Genomic DNA, 22,497 nt, shown 5'->3' with positions numbered 1-22,497 from the left:
TGCATTGTTCCCTGAAGCAAATGGCTCCATCTCCTGACTATAAAGGTCGAACACCTGATTGAGGACCCAGTCGCCTTCTCTGTTACTTTCAGCTGAGGAAATTGGCCACTACATTCCCTTCCCCTTTCAGAAACACGACTGAAAAGGGAAAGTGCGTTGGCTTCTACCCAGCTCAGGATCTCTGCTGCTAGACTCAACAGGATTCCGCTCCTCGTGCCACCTTGTTTGTTTATATAAGCAATGACCAAGGCGCTGTCCGACTGTACCTGGATATGGTGGCCCAGGAGTTCCCCTCTAAAGGTTTTGAGAGACAATCCAACTGCTTTTAGTTCTTTCCAGTTGGATGACCTCTTGAGTTCCTTTTTTTTTTCCACATCCCCTGTGCCAGCCAAGACCCCCAAGTGTGCTCCCCAGCCTCTGCCACTTACGTCCATCTTAAGACTCCTGGCTGTGATCCCACACTTTTAGAATAAAAGCCTGCGGGGGACTAATGTGTAGGCCTGCCCATTGGACCACCGGGATGGCAGAGGTCAATAACCCCGGGGTTGAAATTGCTGTCCTTATCAATACCTGTTGGTTGCTTTTGAGGGAAACTACCGCTCTGTCCAACTTTAGCATCTTTGCTGCTGGGAGAAAAACTCTCAGCTGTGAGTCGAGCAGGTCCCCCAGATAGATTTGCTGGGCTGGAATTAAACTGGACTTTTACAGATTTAGCAGCCCTCCTAGCTATGTCAGGGTTTGTTTTGTTAGTTTCAGATCCCCGATTAGCTGCTCTGGGAATACTGCGAAGATGAGCAAGTTGTCCAAGTATGCGATTATTGATACTCCATTGAGTGGTAGAAAAGCCATGGCCTCTACCACGATCGTTGTAAATACTCGAGGTGACGAGGGTAGGCCGAATAGAAGTGCTTGAAACTGCAGATGAATGGTTTCCTGCCCTACATTCACAGGTAGGCACAGGAGCTTTTGAAAATATTTTTCTGCAATAGGGGCATGGAGGTAGGCATCTGAGATGCAAAGACACCATGTAACACTTCCGGGGTAGTAACTCCCTGACTGTGAATATAGATGCCATCCGGAACCTTTTGTAGACGATTGATCAGTTTAGGGGTTTTAGGTTTAGGATTAATCGTCAACTTCCTGAGGGCTTTCTCATCACAAAAACGTGTGACTAGAAGCCCCCCCTCCTCCCCCTTTTGGAACCCTGCAAACTACATTCTGTTGCTCTAGTTCCTTTAATGCCCCCAAGAGGGCCTCTGCCGGGGAGAAGCGTGACTAGGCTTCGCTGTGGAGGGGGCTGTATAAAACTCTAGGCAGTACCCCCTCCTTATGATGCCCAGGATAAATTGGTTGGGGGAAATTTCACACCGTGGAAGGAAGGCGCCCCAGTCTTCCTCCCACTGTGACCAGTGGGTCATTGGTTTTTAAGGGGGTGCGCAGGAGGGCGAAACATTGCTCCTCATTTGCCCTTACCCCTTTGGCCCAAGGTCTTCTTTTCCCCCTTCAGGCTTGGAGGGTTTTTTTTGTGGACGGAACCCTCTTGGCCTGAGTTGGGGGGGGGGGTTCCTTTTCCCCGGGACCACCTTTTTCTTGTGGGCCATGCGGTCCAATACAGTTTCCAGACCTGGGCCGAACAGAAAATCCTCAGTCAACGGAATGCCACATAATTTAATCTTAAAGGGCATTGTTGCCTGGCCATGTTTTGAGCCAGAGGGCCCTTCTGGCTGAGTTGGCTAATGCAGCGGTCCTGGCAGACATACAAACCGACTCAGCAGAAGCATCCGCTATGTATGCAACCCCTCGCAAAATAGTCGAAAAGGATGACAAAATGGTTTATTTTACCGTACCTGCCATGATGTGGGCTTGAATCTGTGTAAGCCAATGTTTGAGGTTGCGAGCCATCACTGTGCCAGCTGTCTCTGGTTTCAGACTACCCAGAGTTGATTCCAAGGTCTTTTTTTTAGAAGGGAATCAATTCTCTTGTCCATGATATCTGTCAGAGCCCCTAAATCCTCAAAGGCCAGATCTGTTTTTCTGGAAACTTGCGAGAATGCTGCATCCAGTTTGTCGCAGGGTCATCTGAAAACGGAAAATATTTTTTTTTTTTTTTGGGACCTGGAAAAGAAGGGTTTCCACTCACGATCATGCCCATTCCTTTTTGACTGGCTCTACCAGGACTTCGTGGACTGGGAAAACTTTCCTTCTCAGTTCTCCCAAGCCCTTATACATCTGGTCATGGAGAGATAAGGGTTTCTTGCCCATCTTAATACCCAGTGTGGTATAGACTGTCCCCAAAAAGGTCCTCTACCTCATCAAGGGAAAGCTTGGACCTTGAGGATTTCCTGGACTCGCCGTCCCGGTTCTCTCCCTCCGATTAGTCCTGAGAACTGGAGGTAGCCCCCCCCCCCCCCCCCGGAATCATGGCGGGAGAGGAAATCCTAGGCAGAGTGGACCCTTACCTTTGGATGGCTGGAGCTGGCATCACTGAGCGCTGTCTGAGTCTGCTTCCGACATGCTAGTGGTGCTGCGAACTACTGCATAAACCACTAGAGTGTCCACAGGAATTGCTCTGCATGATTTTTCAATGTGTTCCTGTAGTGCAGTCAGGCTAGGTGGCGTTCTACGGTTCCCCACAGTTGTAAATCAAAGGGTGTTAAGTCCAGGGAACATGGAGGGAATTCAGCAGCAACAGCACCTATACATCCTGGCAGAAGAACGTCATGGAGATAGGCCCTCGCATCTCACTGGTAGTGAGGTGGTGCGCCATCTTGCTGGAGGTAAAATTACACATCTGCACAAACGGACAGTAACGTCATATCAACAATGGTGCGGCTACTGCCATCTTTAGGGGAAACAGAATCCTACTCATTGGTGCCATAATTCAATTTGGGTGTTAAAAAGAGCATAGATAACTGTTGAAGTGTGCGTATCTATCTCAATCAAAACCAGCCATCGCCTTCAAATAAAGATTAATGTACAGCAGGCGGTCGTTTTCAGCCCATAAAAGGCAGCAAATCCTGAATCTAAAAGTAGAACAAACATGAGCTTTATTCAGGGAATACAAATGGCAGGTTAACAAGCATGCTGGTGGATAGCACTAGCTATCCATATAGCCAATTAGCAGATCTTTGTATCACAATGGACAAACTCTGTTCTTTCACAAGCAGAAAATGGTGCCCATGGATGTCATAGGGGGCCATAGTGCCAACATCCACAATAAATTTAACTGAAATATTTAAACCGATAGTCACAGAGCTGCCTTCACCTTCAACTGCTGCAGAACTAATTTTCCTAGTACAATATATATATATATATATATATATATATATAAAAATATAAATATAAATATATATAAAAATAGACCAACATACACAACTCAAATTCAGGTAAACATTTAAAATTTATTAAACTTTTTGGTCAAAATAATTGAACAAATATATACAATCCTGTTGTATAGGTCTGTTTTCTATTTCATGAACATGGTCAGATTTTATGGCCAAAAAGTTTCACAACTTAGCAATTTGAAATAGTGTCACAACCAATATACAAGATAGGAAGTTTTTTTATTTTTTTTATATTTTAAGCCTTTGTTTATGTAAAAAAACAAAAAAAAAATGAATTCGAATTTCAAACCGCAACTGCACCTTTCTAAAAAGTCATACTTTGAAGACGGGAAAAATTAAACAATCGGCTCTTTAAACAGTCTTTAACCCACTTTGCTGTGCTTCTACAGGGTTCTGCAGTGTCAGTGTATGAAAGTGTCATTAACATAGACTACAATTCTGTACAGCCAATCACACAAACATTTAAAAATAGGAATCACATTCTGAATTCTCACATAGCAACACACAATTTGAACACTTCCTGTTAGGCAGTGCTAATTTTTAAGAGGCTATACCATCAGGAAGCAGGCAAGATGGGCAACACCATTTAGAAAGCCGATTTTGCCACCCTGACTTAAAATATATTTTCCAGAAAGGAAGAGTTGGCCTTTATATTGAGCCAAGTCTAATGTGAAGAGTGGCACTCTATGGGCAGATCGGGGATGAGGTACATATTTTGTTCTTGCATATTACTGTTGGAACTGACCAATAATTCTATTAAAAACAGATTGTAGGTCAATGTGTTTTCTCATCTCCAAAGAGGCACAAAATTCTTGCACTCAGTACCAGTCTCAGCTTCCTACGACTAGACGGATCGCCTACTTAGCTATAGGAAACCAACTCCAAGTGTCAAGCAACTGTTTACAGTTAAACCTATTTGTTCATTGCAGCCATTTTGTAAAAAAAAAAAAAAAAAAAAAAAATAATAATATATATAAAAATATTGTTTGGCATTAAATGTCTCGGGCTGAGATGCAGTGATGGACAAAAAAAAAAAAAACAAAAAAAAAAAAAACGAACCGTATAAAAAAAATAATGCACATTAGGTACACTATGACAAATGTTAGCATGTTACAACCATCCTACATAATACTGTGCAAAACCCCCTGAATTTTTACATTTTTTTTGTTAACTTCCACTCATTGGATACCGACAAAATATAACCAAGTAGGTTAAAATTCATTCAATGACAGGTCTCAAGAATAGACAAATCCCATAGTGGTCCTGACAAGCAGAGCATGCTGGGAAATGCAACTCCTCAGCTGAATGGCTGCCTCATTAGCCAACCGTGCTGAAACCTTACCATTTCATTAAAAATAAAAAAACGGAAAAAGGAATAAAAAGTTGCAACGCATGAATGCTGAACATCTGAATTCAACTGGGTTGTCTGAACAGTATACAAAAAAAAAAAAAAAAAAAAAAGCCTGCTTCTTTTTGTACTTATTAATGTAGGGGTTCCCACAAGAAACTGGTTAGAAATACAGTGAATGGAGGAAGGGGAACAGGGGGGCTTGGTACTGCATACTGAACCAAAACTAGAAATTTAAATTAAACGCTCAGCAGCACTTGCTCAGTAGCAACGGCCAAGCCTACAGAAACAGGAATGTTACAGACAGTGGGAATTTATGTGTAGCAACTGTTAACTAGTCAGATGTCACCGTGTTAATATAGTTTAGGGCAATCAAAGTGGATTCCTAATCTGCATACTAAGTGATAGTATGTCACCCGCCCAGTGACTATTCACTGTAAAATAATGGGACCAAGTTGCACAGTAAACACAAGTATCTGTGACTGAAGTATTCCAGTCTTAATGGAAAGACAGGATGTGTGAAAACAAGCTGCAGGGAAAAGTTAGTCTTTCCTTACCATGAGAGAGCAGCAAATATGGAGTTCCAGTGTCCAGCACCCAGAAAGAAAAAAAAAGTGCCTGCCCCATCCGTTACATTGGGTGCCGCTTATGAAGCTCCTACTACATTCCAACACCTATTAAATTCCCACATGCTGGGGAAAAGGAAGGGAGAAATGGGGGCAAGTTTGAATTTTTTTTTTTTTTTTTTTTTTAATTTTCTCCCCCCCTCCCCACAAATGCCCAACAATGCCACATTATATCTCCAGATAATTACTGTACTGCTATTAGGCAACTTTATAGCATTTCAACATTGGGATTTCATGGCTGGGATCAGGTAGCACAACAAAAAGGACAAAAAAAAAAGAAAAAAGATTGTAGTCCAGTCCTGAATTAAGGCCAAAGTAATTACAAAACAATGGTCAAACTATTACATTTAAATGCTAGGTTTCCATTTCATTCCAGCTAATTGGTATTGGTCTATCTATGGCAATGAAAGAAGTTCATTTAAGTACAGGTAGAGTACTGACCTCTGAGTTTTGCTCCCAGCGGTCTTGCCCTCTCTGGGTTGTGGACGCTAGATGGCCCTTCTTACTGGGACAGAGAATGACTATGAAATGAAATCCAGGTCAGCTTTCTGCTAATTTGTTTTTAGTTTATTTTCTACAAAAGGGAAGCGCATCCAATTTATTTCATTTTTTTTTTTTTTTTACTGGTAGGACAACATGGTCTGATCTCTTACAGATAAACAACTAGGTTTAACTATGCAAGAACAAGACTTTGTCCTCAAACTTATGGAGAGGGGAGAAAAAAAAAAAAAAGGAAAAAAGAAAATACCATCTTTAATTAACTTTGTCCTGAAATATATACAAATTATTGGTGGCAGCAACAGCAATAATATTCTCTTTAGGGTGCCATGCAGTGTGTAGAATCTTTTTGTTGAAGTCTAGGCTGTCGACGTTAATCTCGTCTTTCTTCCTCTTACCACCCGTACAGACTTTCCTTGGCTTTAAAATGGCACGTGGTTTGCTGCTCTCTCTAGAGGCCTCCAAGGTTATATCCCGGCGTGTGTTCCTGTCGAACATTCTGAAGAAGTTGTTGTAAGAGCCCGTCATAATCGCACTAAAAAAAATTAAAAATAATATATAAAAGCATATAATACGTTTCCTAAATATCATAACTTAAGTGTACGGAATTTCCCTATACAGTGATACCTCAGTTCACAAACTTAATTTTTGAACCGACTCTGGTCACAAATCAAATTGGTTGTGAACCAAGGCATATTTTCCCATAGGGTTCAATGTAAATCAGGTTACATAGTAGGTGAGGTCAAAAAGAGACACAAGTCCAACCTATGCGTGTGATTATACATTACATTGTATATCCCTGTATGTTGCAGTTGTTCAGGTGCTTAGCTAACAGTTTCTTGAAACTATCAATGCTTGTTAAACTCCCTTCCGTTAAAAAGTTTTATCCCTATTGTGGGGTCCCCAGTATGGTATTTGTAAATTGAAATCATATCCCCTCTCAAGCGTCTCTTCTCCAGAGAGAATAAGTTCAGTGCTCACAACCTTTCCTCATAACTAATATCCTCCAGACCCTTTATTAGCTTTGTTGCCCTTCTTTGTACTCGCTCCATTTCCAGTACATCCTTCCCGAGGACTGGTGCCCAGAACTGGACAGCATACTCCAGGTGCGGCCGGACCAGAGTCTTGTAGAGCAGGAGAATTATTGTTTTATCTCTGGTGTTAAAACCCTTTTTAATGCCAATATTCAGTTTGTTTTGTTAGCAGCAGCTTGCATGCCATTGCCGAGCCTATCATCTACTAGGACCCCCAGGTTCTTTTCCATCCTAGATTCCCCCAGAGGTTCTCCCCCCAGTGTATAGCTTGCATTCATATTCTTGCCACCCAAATGCATTATTTTACATTTTTTCTACATTGAACCTCATTTGCCAGGTTAAACCGTCACAAGCTTTTTTGTGTTTATACAGTATATATAAAATTATGAAATGTATATACAAAAAAAAAAAAAAGGATTTTAGACATATCGCATACAGGCTTTTACATTTAGCTGACCTCTTTCATGTGTACATATAAAAAAAAAAAAAAAAATGTAAAGGACTAATCTAGGGGCCAGAAAACAGAACTGTGCATCCAGGAAAAGATCATCTGAGCACATAATGTTGTACAATTCATATGAATTGTTTTTCCACGATTCCCAATCAAGCGAGCACACCCTCATGGTAGTCAGGGGGCAGAAACCTCTGAGGGGCTGGTTCACCCAAGACTCAATCTTGCATTGCTCGTCTCAATATGAACGTATTTGTGAACGGAAGCAAATTTTTGTGGACTCTTCTGTTCGCGAACAGAGTTGTTTGTGAACAGAAGCGTTGTGAACCCAGGTATCACTGTACAAGGCAGCTGCCTTCACAAACAGTGTAAATTATCCTACAACAGGTCATTCACAGGAGCACCCCTGCTCGCCACAGCTCCTCTATGTGGATACAGGCACCCAAGCACAAATGCAACATCGCCACACTTTCTTGCAATCACCGTTTTCTATACTCACCCTCATGCAACTCTCAAACATATTCTATTGTAAAATGCTGATCAGACAAGACCCTCCAGCCTATACATATAAGGTATGCTCATAATACATGCTACCAGTCTCATAAGAGTTCATTACCTATGATGTGTACACATTTAGCAACAAACTACACAAACTGGTGGGAAAATACTTTTCTTGGGGTCTATTGAGGGACACTGCTCGAAAAGCAATAAAAAGGTTATATTGCTGTCTACAGAGAAAATTGGCACTAGGCACATATAAACTGAAGACCAACCCCCCCCCCTAGGAGGCTATACCACCCCTTCCACCTGCTCAGTTGTAGCAAGAAACTAGAGGAAAAAAAAAAAGGATATAAAAGCCAGAGAAACTTTAGGTGCTTTTAGAGCAACAAACAGGAATATGATTTGCCAAAAGAAAGAAGCAGTGACAGAGCTAGTCCCTGACTGTCCCTTCAACACATCCAGATAATGGAAAGAAAGATCCCCCCAAGAGTGAACTGGTGACAGACACAGAGAAGGTAACCAATATCTCCATAAAAAAAATAAAAATAAAAAATAGACGATCTTGGCCTCAAAAAAACATCCTTTTCTTGTTCAAATACCATATAATGCTGATACTCAAAGGCCCCCTTCAAGCCAATGCAATGGCTGCAAGAAAGGCTAATATTTACAAAGTCAATAAAATGCCCTACAAGGCTGGCATCCATGGTGACAATTTAACATCGTAGTAGAAGAAAAAAAAATCCTGTCGATGCCAGGGACTAATTCCCCCAAGATAGTGACATCTTGGAATTGAGCATATGGAATCACTTCGAAGGTGGACACAATCAGTCCTAGAACCCACATGCAGTACCTCAATGGGAGAGCTGATCCTAGGACTGAAGTAATCTAACCTAGCTCTGGAGCTTTTGTCAGCTGTTGTCAGGGCAGAAAGACCCTGGCCTGAAGGGTATCCAGGAGAGGATTAAACCAAGTGATGTACCGTATTTATTGGTGTATAACACGCACCGGCGTATAACACGCACCCCAAGTTTAGGAGGGAAGTTTAAGGAAAAAAAAAAAAAAAAAAAAACCTTACATTTAAATGCCCATTAATGCAGCCTTATCATGGTCCATCTGCAGCCTTGTCCATCATTGCAGCATTTTTAAATGCCACCGCCGAAATACAGAGCTGGATGTCCTGTGTATCTCACCAGCTTTCAGCAGCTCTTGGCCGTCAAGAACGGGCTGAAGCTGCCGAGAACGGACAAAAGCAGCCAAGAATGGCTTTTAGGCGGCTGAAAGCCGCCGAAAAGAGCCAAAGGTGCCGAAAGCCACCCAGAATTGCGGGGGATCGGCGTATAACACGCACACGCAATTTTCCCCTGCTTTTAAGTGGGAAAAAAGTGCGTGTTATACGCCGATAAATACGGTAACTAAATCAGAGGGGACTTCACTGTTAGGAATCGATACAAAATCTTCTAAGTTCTGCAGAGTGACTACATACTGTAGTTTCAGAACAAGTGCAAACACCTTTGTGAAGAACCATGGAGGCGAGGCAAGGCCAATGGAAAGATCAAAACTGATCAAGACGGTTAAAAAAAAAAAAAAAAAAAAAAAGGTAGACTTTCAATGCCAGCAGACCTCATGTCCCTGCTCAGGGATCTGGATCAATCAACCCAAAAGTCAGAAATGAAAGCTGAAGTAGACATGGGATGAAGGGCAGTGCCCAACCAGGCGTAAAACAGAAGAGAAATTTCTTTCAAAGTAGGGGAAAACCATTTTAGACTAGGGAAACCAGCAACCGCCAAGTTATAGGGGAACATTCCCGACTCAATTGGGATACCATTTTCCTCTGTTTTGGTGAAATAACTGGAAATCATTTGGAGGCATTGCTGCTCTGGTAAAGGGGGAGGGGGGATTCAGTGACTGACCATCAACAAAAAGTGTCCCCTGAAAGAATCTGGAATATCAGTGTGTGCATTTAAAGCTCCTGTGATTGGCTATGTTTAGCAATGATTGAGACATAATTGCAGAAAATACTTTCATTAGACAGGAGGAAAAATGAGCAATCCTTTTCTTTGAAGTACATCAGGGGAGACAGAGCAATAGTAGTTACTATGTGGGTTATAGGCCACCTTCAGGTGATAGACACTGGCATGCCCCAAGACAAAAACGTGCACTCCCTATATAACCCCATGCCACTACTGGGAGTACCTCAGTTTTGTAGCCAAACAATACACGTGTATACCAAAGAAGGGAAGGACCTTTGTGTCCCCTGATGTACTTAAAAAAAAAAGGATTTTACAGGTAAGCGGTTTTTAAAAATCCCGTTTTCTTTTCATACATCACGGGACAGAGCCATAGTAGTTATGTGGGATGTCCCATAGCAATAGCAACTGAAGGGAGGGAGACACGTCAAATACAGTAGGGCATTAAGAGACTAGAGGACTCATACTGCAGCCTACAGTGCACTGCACCCAAAGGCAATATCCTCGTGACCTTTTACATCGATTTGATAGAATCTGGTAAATGTATGGACTGAAGACCAAGTTGCGGCCTTGCAGATCTGAGCCATGGAAGCCTGGTGATGCACCGCCCAAGATGCACTAACAGCCCTGGTGGAGTGCGCTTTAACATGAAAAGGAGGAATTTTCTTCTTTCGACCATAAGCTTGAACAATCACTTGACAAATCCATTTGGAAATAGTAGATTTTGATGCCGCCTGTCCTCTTTTAGGACCTCCTGGCAGTACAAGCAAAACATCTGTTTTGCGAATCTGAGCGGTCTCCTTTAACTAGACCTTGACCGCTCTCACTACATCAAGGGAATGTAGCGACTTCTCTTCCCTACATCGAGGCTCTGGGAAAAAGGAAGGCAGAACAATATCCTGGTTTAAATGAAAACCTGTCACTACCTTTGGTAGGAATTCAGGAGGAGGCTGCAATACCACCATATCCTTATGAATAATCAAATATGGCTCTTTACAAGACAGAGCCGCCAATTCAGATACCCTTCTGGCAGAGGATATGGAAACCAGAAAGATTACTTTTCTCGTCAAAAGAACCAAGGGAATATCTCGTATAGTCTCAAAAGGCTGTTTTTGTAAAGCCGACAAGACTAAATTCAAATCCCAAGGATTCAGGGGTGCCCAGACGGGAGGATTAATCCCCGTTACCCCTTGAATAAAGCTACGCACCAGAGAGTGAGAAGCAAGAGGCTGTTGAAAGAATACTGATAAGGCCAAGACTTGGCCCTTGATAGTACTCAAGGCCAGCTTAATTTCCAATCCCATTTGCAGGAATTCAAGGATCCTACCTATGACATACTTCCTGGGGTGCCAATTCCTGGATCCACAGCAGGAGACATATGCCTTCAAGACTCTATAGTATATGACTCTGGAGGCTGACTTCCTAGCATTAAACCAAAGTAGACACTACTGAAGGAGATAACCCATGGTCCCTTAGAATGTGGGTTTGAATAGCCAAACCATTAAATTTAGCTTTTGTAAGGTAGGAAGGAATACCAGACCTTATGCGAGAAGGTCTGGCCACAACGGCAGGGTCCAAGGGTCCCCTACTGCCATCTTTATGATCTCGGCAAACAAAGATCTTCTGGGCCACCAGAATCGCCTCTTTCCCTTCCTTCTTGATCCTGCAAAGAAGGTGCGGAAAGCAGCAGAACCAGAGGGAACACATATATAAAGAGAAAACTGATCCCATGGAAAGACCAAGGTTCTGTTCCGCATACCAGCAGATCCCTCATCCTTGACACAAAGTTGTTGACCTTGTTGGTGAATCTGGACACAAACAGGTCCAGGCCCGGAACACCCCATCTTTGACATATCGGGGTGAAGGGACCATTCTCCCAGATACAATTGTTGGCGATTCAAGTAGTCCGCCTGTCAATTTTCTATCCCTGGAACAAAAATCGCCAATAGGCAAGGAATGTTGCCTTCTACTTAAAGCGGGACTGCACTGCGGAAAAAAATATTAAAAGCCAGCAGCTACAAATACTGCCGCTGCTGACTTAATAAAAATGGACACTCACCTGTCCCAGGGTCCAGCGATGCCGGCAGCCGAGGCCGATCGATCGGCTCTCAGCTGCTGCCGCCACCATTCTAGGTGAGGGAATCAGGAAGTGAAGCGAAGCGGCTTCACTTCCCGGTTCCCTACTGTGCATGCGTGAGTCGCGCAGCGCAAAAGGAATTGTCCGCGCTGTCTCTGGGACCCGTGTGTGTCCGAGCAGACAGCGCGCAGGGACAGGAAGAGGCACAGACTCCCGTTGGAGTCTATGCCCGGAAGTGGGTGTAAATACCTGTCTTTGACAGGTATCTGCACCCCCCTCCCCCCTGAAAGGTGCCAATTGTGACACCAGAGGGGGGGGAGGGTTCCGATCAGCGGAAGTTCTACTTTAGGGTGGAACCACGCTTTAAGATGGAACATGATTCACCTCTTTTTGGGCTTCACAACTTCTCATGACCCCTTGTTGATTGATGTAGGCTACAGCCATGGCACCGTCGGATTGAATCCCGACAGGACAAGTCCGTAATCTGAGCGTCCAGGCCTCTAGGGCCAGACGTACTGCTCAAATTTCTAGAATATTGATGGGCAAGGTCCTTTCTGACTTGGACCACTTCCCCTGTACAGAAGCTTCTTCCAGGACTGCTCCCCAGCCTAGAAGGCTGGCATCCATTTTTACCACTTTCCAGGACACTGGTAGAAAATTTCCCGTTGGAGGTTGCTGGATATCAACCACCAATTGAGGCTCTGCAGCACCTCGGGGGATAAGCACATTGGAAAGTCCAAAGCCTGGACCTTCTTGTTCCAGGTCGACAGAATGGTGTTCTGCGGCAGTCTTGAATGAAACTGCGCATAAGGAACAGCCTGGAAGGAGGCCACCATCTTTCCTAACAATTTCATGCACAGCCGAATTAAAGGATTTCTCTTTGTTTTGAAAAGTCGAATCAGTTCCTTTATGGAGCAGATTCTTGCCTGGGGTAAGAATACCTTCTTTTGAATGGTATCTATGATCAGCTCCAAGTACTGCAATCTCCTTGAGGGCTTTAACCACTTCCCAACCGGCGCACGACGATGTACGTCGGCAGACGTAATGGCACGGGCAGGCAAATTGGCGGGCAGGTACGTCCATTTGTATTTGCTGCTCTGCCATCGCGTGTGTGCTGCCGCGCGCCGGTCGGGACCCCCGTGAGTCCAGTCGCGGGTCCCTCTGACTCGATCACCGCGGGGATACCCGAGATCGTCTCACTGGGAGGCTGAACGGGGAGATACCGATGTAAACAGCATCTCTCCGTTCTGCCTAGCAACAAGTGACCCTGATCTCTGTTTCATGTGATTGGAGCAGAGATCAGTGTTCACTAACACACAGCCCAGCCTCCCGCAGTTAGTAACATGCCCCTAGGACACACTTAACCCCTACACTGACACCCCCCGGTTAACCCTTTCACTGCCAGTGTAATTTACACAGGAATCAGTGCATTTGTATAGCACTGATTGCTGTATAAATGACAGTGGTCCCAAAAATGTGTCAAAAATGTCCGATGTGTCCGCCATAATGTCGCAGTCACAATAAAAATCACTGATCGCCGCCATTACTAGTAAAAAAAATAAAAAAAAAATAAAAATGCCATAAAACTATCCACTATTTTGTAAACTCTGTAAATTTTGCGCAAACCAATCAATAATCACTTAATACGTTTTTTTTATATATATTTTGGGGGGATATTATAGCAAAAAGTAAAAAATAATGTGTTTTTTTCAAAATTGGCGCTCTATTTTTGTTTATAGCGCAAAAAATAAAAACCACAGGGGTGATCAAATACCACCAAAAGAAAGCTCTAATTGTGGGAAAAAAGGATGTCAATTTTGTTTGGGAGCCACGTCGCACGACCGCGCAATCGTCAGTTAAAGCGACGCTGTGACGAATCGCAAAAAGGGGTCTGGTCTTAAGCCAGCAAAATGGTCCGGTCTGAAAGTGGTCAAGGAGGATTTTTCTAGATTGAGAATGCAGCCTAGGAATTCTAGGTAGCTTATGGCCGAGATTAAGCTTTGGTTTAGACAGGTGACTGATTGATCTACTAAAAGTAGATAGTCTAGGTAGGCTATAATAGTTATACCCTGAGCCCTTAACCTGACTAAAGGAGGTGCCAGGATCTTTGTGAACACTAGCGGTGCGGTGGCTAAAGCGTACGGCAGAGCCACAAACTGAGAATGACAATTTTCTACCTTGAAGCGTAGAAACTTCTGATGAGCGGGAAATATTGGCACGTGGAGATAGGCATCTTTGATATCGATTGATGCCAAAAATTCTCCGCCTTGTAGAATGGAAACAACCGATCAGATTGACTCCATGCGAAAGGAACGGATATTCAAGTGCCATTTCAGAACCTTGGAGATCTAGAATGGGTCTTTCCTTCCCGTTTGGTTTTGGTACCGTGAAGAGGTTTGAATAAAACCCTGAACCCTGCTCTTCTGTGGGAACCTCTGATATCACCTTCTCAGACAAGAGATGATCCGATGCCAGAAAGACTTCCTTTTCCCTGGATCTCTGGGAACGTTAGATTTAAAAAAAAAAAACAGGGAGACAGGAATTCTCGGAACTCTAATTTGTAACCAGAGAAATTGAGGAAGCCACCCATCTGTCTTGACAATGTTCCTGCCAGATCTTTGAAAATTGTAGAAGCCTCCCCCCCCCCACCCGAGCGAGCGGGGGCACCCCTTCATAAGGAGGCTTTAGTATTTTGCGTTGCGGGCTTCCTGCCCAAAGTCCTCTTTTGGCCCCCTGATCTTCACCCTTCACCGTGGGTTCAGTTAAACATTCAGGAGCAGGGGATCCTTGAGGAAACCCACAATCCTGGACCTGCAACAGCACCCTGCCAGTAAAAACTTTATGGCCTTATGACCAAAAAGTACTGGATCCCAGGGTCCAGCTCTCTAAAAAGAGAAGCATTCATTGGCAAAACCACGTTTCTTCGTATACGAGGCCCAGGTACCAATCTGGCCAAAAAAGATACCTTGAATGGATCCAGTCAGCATGGCTAGCCCCAGCAAGGATTGCTCCAGTGGAGCTCAGCACAGCACATCTTTACTCGTGACCAACACCTTAGACCCTGGTGAAAAAAATGAGGTACTCCCAGTAGAGTGAGGGGTTATAAAGGGAGTGCACTATTTGTCTTAGGGCATGCCAGTGTCCATCACCTGAAGGTGGCCTATAACCTACATAGTAACTACTATGGCTCTGTGACCCCTGATGTATGAAAAGAAAAGGGCTACCTCACTGATACAGCATTATTCACAGACCAGCTGAGCAAATATCATGGCCTCCGAGTGACATGCAAAGCAACCAATGCCAGCTTAAGTTCCACTTGAATCAAATCATTCCAGGACAGCTCAGCAGTCAGTGCAATTGAAGCACCATCCAGCCAATTACCTCTTAAAAGCAAAAAAGGACCTGGAATGCATCAAAAACACGAATGCAGAAATGTATCAGGAAAGGATCTGGAGCGCGTTTTTTGTGGTGTGATCCAGCCCTCATGTGTATCACAGGAGTGAAGTTTGTTCTGCACTCGTGTGATCCATTTGCAGCAGAGAGCCGGCTAAGGTCTGCTGGTGTCACAGAGCCGGTCCAGGCTCGCGCAAGAACATGACAATGAAGTCGGGATCCGGCCACATGCCTGCAGCCAGATACACCCACCACCACAGCCCGGTGAATGCAAAAGGGGGGAGGGGCAGGGGGTTGGAGCATCCAGGCTCAGGCAGGATGTGAAAATGAAGTCGGGTTCCGCCCACATGCCCGAAGCCGGACACACCTGCCACCTCCACAGCCCAGTGAATGCAAAAGGGGGGAGGGGGCGGGGGTTAGAGCATAGAGCTGGTGGCCAACAATCACCAGCTCTCTGCTCAGGGAGAACCAAACAATCAGCAGTGTTAGAACGGATGGTTCTCAATGTTGGAGACGCTGAGGCACTGATCCGGCATCCACCTAGGCAAGTATGAAACTTTAAAATACACTATCCTTGTGTGCTGAAGCCACAGCAACAGGCAAGGAGCTGGTGCACATGCTAGCTGACAAAAAAACAAAAAAATACAAAAAAACAAACAAAAAAAAACAAACCGCAGGGCTTGAGTTTTGTGCTAGTCGCAGTAAGGAGGCAGAGAAACACTTCTCTAGAACTGTGGAACTTTTAAAGCACTGTTAAGCAGCCTCATAAAAAAAGCTTTGTGATCTATAGATTGGAGCTTCAAGCCAGGAGTTGGTGTGCATATTACTCCTCACCCTCAACCCCAACTACACATTGCTGTGTAATTACATCAGAGGGGGAGGAGGCAGCGGGAATTTTAAAATGGTGGTTCTGGCAAAAAAAAAAAAAAGTCCTAAAAAAAGCCAACCTGGTGCAAACAGACACAAAATGAGGGAGAGCTACAAGGTTTAGGTCTGGCCACTGACTACTCAGCCACATACAGGCATCTAAAGTGGTAAACGACACTCCCCTCCTTCATGTCCTCAAATGACACAATTATCTTTTTTTTTTTTTCCAGCTACGAGTTTAAGGCTCCATGCACACTAGCTTTTTTTTCTGCTCCTAGAAGCTAAATAGTGTTATCCTATGTGTCCATGCACACTACTTTAGGCTATTCGCGTTTTCGCTTCAGCGTCTAGGAGCAGAAAAAAAAATTGTTTTTCTTGAGTTTCTTGGAGCGTTTTCATCCTTTTACTGCAAAAGCGCTAATAAAATGCAAACGCTCCTAAACCGCTACTACAAAAAGTTATTAACAGCGTTTTTAAGCCAAAGTGTGCATGGAGCCTTAAGCTACCTTTTATGGTTTCCAGCCTCTGAGTTTTGGATATAGATCCCGTTATTCACTGAACTCCATACCCCAAAATGAAATCTACATTCATGTACACAAATTAGCACATTGAGTCATCTCTTAATGCACAAGTCAGTTTGTAGTTTTGATTAACCACTAGCCGACCAGCACACAACAGTGTACGTCAGCACAATGGCATGGCTGGGCAAATGGGCGTACATCCTGTTTAAATCACGGCATTGCGGGTGCACGCGACCACACGCCACATACTCTGTAACCGCGATCGTGTAACGGAGTGGAAGAACGGGGAGATGCCTATGTAAACAAGGCATTTCCCTGTTCTGCCTACATGACAGATCATCGCTCCCTGTAATCATGAGCAGTGATCGTTGTCATGTCAGTGGTAGCCCCCCCCCCCCAGTTAGAATACCTCCCTAGGACACACCAAAACTGTTGATCACCCCTTAGTGTTCAACTCCTTCCCTGCCAGTGTCATTTCCAAAGTAATCAGTGCATTTTTATAGCAATGATCGCTGCATAAATGACAATGGTCCCAAAATGGTGTCAAAAGTGCCTGCCATAATGTTGCAGTCATGAGGGGGGGGGGGGGGTGGGGGTGAAATCGCAGATCACCGCCATTACGAATAAAAAAATTTTTTTTTATAAAAATGCCAGAAATCTATCCCCTATTTTGAAGGCGCTATAACTTTTGCACAAGAGAGAGAGAGAGAGAGAGACACACAATGTGTGTGTATATAAGAGAGAGAGATTTATTTATTTATTTTTTGGGGGGAGGGGGGGAGATATAGCAAAAAGTTAAAAATATAGCTTTTTTCCCCCCTAAAACTGTTGCTTTTCTTGTTTATAGCGCAAAAATGGGGTGGAACAAAAATTTTCAATTTTGTTTGGGTGTAATGCTGCACGACTGTGCAATTGTCAGTTAAAGCGACGCAGTGCCGTATCGCAAAAAGTGCTCTGGTCAGGAAGGGGATAAAATCTTCCGGGCTGAAGTGGTTAAAGCACACATTTAAAATGCATATCCATTTCTGCAGCCAAATTGGGATAACCTACTTTGTGCGTGATCCCATAGTATAATTATAATATCTGGGAATTTATGTTACGGTATGAGATATAGATATCTATACACACAAAAACACTGTGTGTGTGTATAAAAAAAAAAATTATATATAATATATATATATATATATATATCATTTTTTTTTAATCAAACATTACTGTTTAAAAAGGAAGTCGGAGCCGCGATGACATCATTCCCGGCATGATCGCCGTTAGAAACGGCACGCTCAGTGCACCTGCGGCCAATGTCTACAGCGCATGCTATTCTTGCAAATATCTCCTAAACCTTTTATGTTTGGGAGATATTTCTTGCACCTAAAAGGTAAGCCTTAATCTAAGCTTACCTGTAGGTTAAAGTGGTTGTAAGGGGTTTAAAACCACTTTAAAATTTCAGATGCAGTTTTCTGATAAATCCAGTTTGGCTCTTGTTTATGAGAGGGCTGTAGAGTTGTGTACATAATTACCGCCTTCCACACTGTGTTGGCAGACTTCATAAGTTGTAAACTAGATTTAAACAAGGTCTGTCCTAGCGAAGGTGGTTAAATATTTAGATGCTGGCTTCCTGCATTGTATGTTAAAGGGGTTGTAAAGGTAAATGTTTTTTCACCTTAATGCATTCTATGCATTAAGGTGAAAAAAACATCTCACAGTGCCGGCACCCCCAACCCCCCCCCCCCCGTTTTACTTACCTCACCCCTCGAAAGTCCCGCTCTGGTCCCCGCCATCCTCTTCTCCGCTCAGCCTGGCCACTGATTGGCTGGAGTGGATGGATTGAAGGCAGCAAAGCCATTGGCTTGCGCTGCTGTCAATCACAACCAATTACGTGGCGCGCCGGCGGGCGGGGCAGTGTTATACAGCGAGCTGCTATAGCCGCTGGATGTATCACGAGAGCACGCCCGCAGGTGCTTCTCACCATGCGAGGGAGCTCGCATGAAAGAAGCAGGGATAGCCGCCGAGGGACCCCAGAAGAGCAGGTTCGGGGCCACTCTGTGCAAAACGAGCTGCACAGTGGAGGCAAGTATAACATGTTTGTTATTTTAGCAAAAAAAAATATTTACTTTACAATCCCTTTAATAAGGGGGAAGCTCAACCAGTTCTCAGGATAGACTCGCTGATAATTGAAACTACCTCCCGCCTGCATATAGACAGACGGTGAGTGGGGTTGCTCTCTCGTTCTGGGACAACGTCATATGACATTGCCCCAGTCCGGGACATGGAACAACCCCGATGTTGGTAAAGAGCTGATGGACATGGCTCTTTACCTATGTGTTTAGCTGTCTCCAATCACAGCCGAATTCAAGTAAACATCTTCTGTGCCCCCATTATCAGCGCTGCGCCAATCTGTGCCCATTTTAAGTGATACCAGTCAGGGCTACCTTTCAGGGATGCATATAAGTGCTGCCTCATCAGTGAAGGAAACAAATGACTTACTACTAAACTTTTCAAAATTTTCGGGGTTTTTTTTTTTTTTGCATTTTATTTAGAATAAATAAATAAAAACCCAGCGGTGATTATCACCAAAAGAAAGCCATTAGCATGACAAAAAAAAATTGGGTACAGAGTTGCATAATCGTGCAATTGTCATTCAAACTGTGACCACGCTGAAAGATGAAAATTGACCTGGGCAGAAAGGGGGTAAAAGTACCCAGTATTAAAAAGGTATGCAATGGGACCGGGAACACAAACAGTGAGGGTTTTTCTCAAATTTGACTGCAAAAGTGGAAATACAACTTTAAAGCAGATGTCGAAAATAAAACCATCGTAGTTTACCTTCATGCACTGGAAATTTCTACCTACTCAAACACTCACCTGTCAGATCCATTCCAGCAGCACTCAAATTTGTCAAAGATGCAGTCATTTTCATACAGGGAACAAAGTTTACTTCGAAGATATTCATGAACCTGTGCAATGTTTACAGCATAAGTTTAGTTAAGAAAGTTTGCTCATATGCGTACAAAACTAAGAACATGAAAGCAAGCAGGACACAAACTAACCTGATATGTTTCTACCGGCCTGCTCTCCATGTTGAGATCCCAGACTTTGACAGACAAGTAATCTCTGGTCATCATGTAGCGGCCACTATTACTAAATTTGACATCCGATATAGAGGAGATGATTTCAGAGAAAAACGATCTGCTGCTGGGATCTTCAGGTTCTTCAAAAACTAGAAATATACATTTTAAAGAGTCAGATGTTCATATGAGTGAAGAGGATGACACGATTAACAAGCACAAAAACTGTTTTGAGATTTAAAAATAAATCCATAGTGACCAAGTTCTTTATCCTCGAGGAGAATCTTAAAGCAGACCCTCCAGCTCCACCTTCACCCCCACCAATCTATTAAAACTGCCAACTCGATCTTCAAGTATTTAAATAAGTCCAAGTGTTACATATGAGGGGTGTCTAAAGCGTTAGACGAATGGTCCGATATCTCAATGGCAACGTGGGCCAGATGCGTGCGCATGCACATGGCTATCCAGAAACATGAGGAAGCCGCACCTGGCGTGGAGTACACATCACCATCAGGGTAAAATCGCTGCGGGCAGACGAACATAGTCAGTGGGAGAGGTAGAGTCACAGTGCAAGGGAGTCAATGAGTGAACATCAATTTTTGAAATAGTTGCTACAACAATGCGCCGTGTTCAGCCAGAGTTGTACAGGACTGGACAGTGGATGTTGCTGCACAAAAACGCACCTGCGCAATGTGATTGTTTCACCGCGGCGTACCTGTTCTCAATCATCCACCGTACTCCCCTGATCCGGTGCCTGCGCACTTCTGTTTCACCGCCTGGATAGTGTCATGTTTTCTGAACGTGGCGGCAATCCAAGAAAGCGTGACAGCGGTTGTGCGATCAATTCCTAAAGAGGCCATTGCTGACAGTTTCCAGAAACGTAATGAACGTTGCCAAAAGTGTGTTAACGATGGCGATTATTTTGAAGGTCAATAAATGCAATTTGTTTACATCTTCCGGTTTGTTTTCGGATACCATTCACTGAACTTTTTAGACACGCCTCATATCATCCTTTTTGTTTTCATATCTTGTCAAATACTCATTTCCACTCTGCCTGCGTCATCTTAATAATACATCACTGGCAGAAGGCCTTTTCACCCTGGTAGCCTACGTCTGCCCCCTGATGCTGCTTGCACCAGATCTCATACATGGACCCAGGGCCGGACTTACCATTGGGCTTGACTGGGCTCAAGCACATGGGCCCCGCCTGTTTACATTTTAAATACTGTATCTTCTTTACGTTTTGAACACTCACTCGGTGCACACGCTATAGCCAAAAGACGGCTGCAGCGCGGACTCCAATTGCTGGGAGGACGTCCTCCTGTTTACTTCCCCAATGCGCGCCGCCACGGGCGCGCATCGGGGAAGTTCTGCGTTGGCTGTGTCCCCTGGACAAAGCCAATCACAGATCATGCTAAATGGCCAATTACAACGGCCATTTAGCACTCGATCGCAGTGTCCAATGGGAGATGATCTCATATGTAAACATACAAGATCATCTCTCATCGCCAGCTCTCCCTCCTCACACAGACAGTGCGTGAGGAGGGAGAGCGAACGGCTGCAGTGTCAAGGGAAAAAAAAAAAAAGGGGGGGGGGGGTGTTTGGGGGATAAAGTGCTCACAGAGCCAGCTGTCCCCAGTACCACGTATAAGTGCCATCTGTCATCAGTGCCACCTATTAGTGTCATCTGTCAGTGTCACGTATTAGTGTCATCTGTCATCAGTGTATGGGTGGGCAAAGAGCACATTATCAGAGTTGCTTCCTTTCAAAATCTATTCATAGTCACCAGATGGTACAAATAGGTATAAAAATGACTTGGCAAAATATTTAGCTACCATTAAAGCGGGCCTTTACCCACAACTTGATGAAAAATAATGTCCTTTAGCAAGGAACATACATCCCACATTAATTACGCTACCAAAAGTTATCGTGTGCTGCAAGTTCCCTCCAGTATTGCTCCAGTTTCTTCTTGCTGGAGGCTGCCATTTTGCTAAAGCCCAGAGCCCCCTGGCAGCAGTAAATCTTTAGGCTCTCAGCAGAATGGCCTCTAGTGGCTCCGATTTTAAGCACAGTGCCGAAAAATAGAGAGTAACTGAGCATGTGCAGAGCAGGGAGAGACAGTGCATTGCAGAATTTTAAACAGTATAAGCACTTATTTTGTATTGTTTTACATAGCTATACCTGCAAAAGAGCCCAGCCTAAAGTCTTCTAGCAACACTTATTTTCTGACTAAAGTTCCACTTTAAGTAAATGGTACTTTACCAATAGTTTATTACATCCTGTTTTGAGAGGTGCCAGAACCTTATCTGGAGAAGCAGCAAATGTTCCCTAGAGGAGAAAGGAGCATTGCTTACATTTTGAATGTCTATCGCAGAGTGCTGAATCCCGCATGTCACAAAGTCTAATTGTTCCTTTGCTACTGCTGTAGACAAACACGTTACATTGATGAGGATGGAACTCAGCAGCTGTGATAACTTCTGTTAATTCCTCCATGTTAGCAGGCTTAATATCTACAATGTCTGAAAGCAGTGTTAAGGACAATTTTCCACATTTCAATTAAGATTTTCTTAATGTGACACTGGATTTGAAGGAACCATAAACTATGACAAAACACATCTAATCAAAGAATACAGCTGTCTTGATCCAACACCGGCACTAGATCTGTACCAGACTGTTCTGCATCCCACATAAAAAACCTTTTCAAGATTTCTATACAGTACAAGTTCATCCAGGACACTTAAAAAAAAAAAAAATAATATATATATATATATATATATATATATATATATATATATATATATA

General features: G+C 43.7%; 1 protein-coding gene across 1 annotated transcript in view; it reads right to left on the bottom strand.

The window, feature by feature from the left end:
• Nucleotides 1-3,381: 3,381 nt before the first annotated feature.
• Nucleotides 3,382-22,497, bottom strand: part of PPP2R2D (protein phosphatase 2 regulatory subunit Bdelta) — a 58,554-nt gene continuing 39,438 nt past the window's right edge. Inside the window, exons 7-10 of the mRNA XM_077455547.1 lie at nt 22,050-22,214; nt 19,678-19,847; nt 19,493-19,584; nt 3,382-6,351 (exon numbers count right to left, since the gene is read on the bottom strand). Coding sequence (XP_077311673.1) covers nt 6,072-6,351; nt 19,493-19,584; nt 19,678-19,847; nt 22,050-22,214 — 707 coding nt within the window. The 3' untranslated portion in view covers nt 3,382-6,071. The remainder of the gene's footprint in view (nt 6,352-19,492; nt 19,585-19,677; nt 19,848-22,049; nt 22,215-22,497) is intronic.

The sequence above is a fragment of the Lithobates pipiens genome, unplaced genomic scaffold (genome assembly GCF_037356315.1).
Source record: "Lithobates pipiens isolate NorthernLeopardFrog02 unplaced genomic scaffold, aLitPip1_a1.2 Scaffold_25, whole genome shotgun sequence".
NCBI classification, from domain to species: Eukaryota; Metazoa; Chordata; class Amphibia; order Anura; family Ranidae; genus Lithobates; species Lithobates pipiens.
The sequence above is the reverse complement of the archived record's forward strand: the minus strand, read 5'-3'. Positions and strand labels throughout refer to the sequence as shown.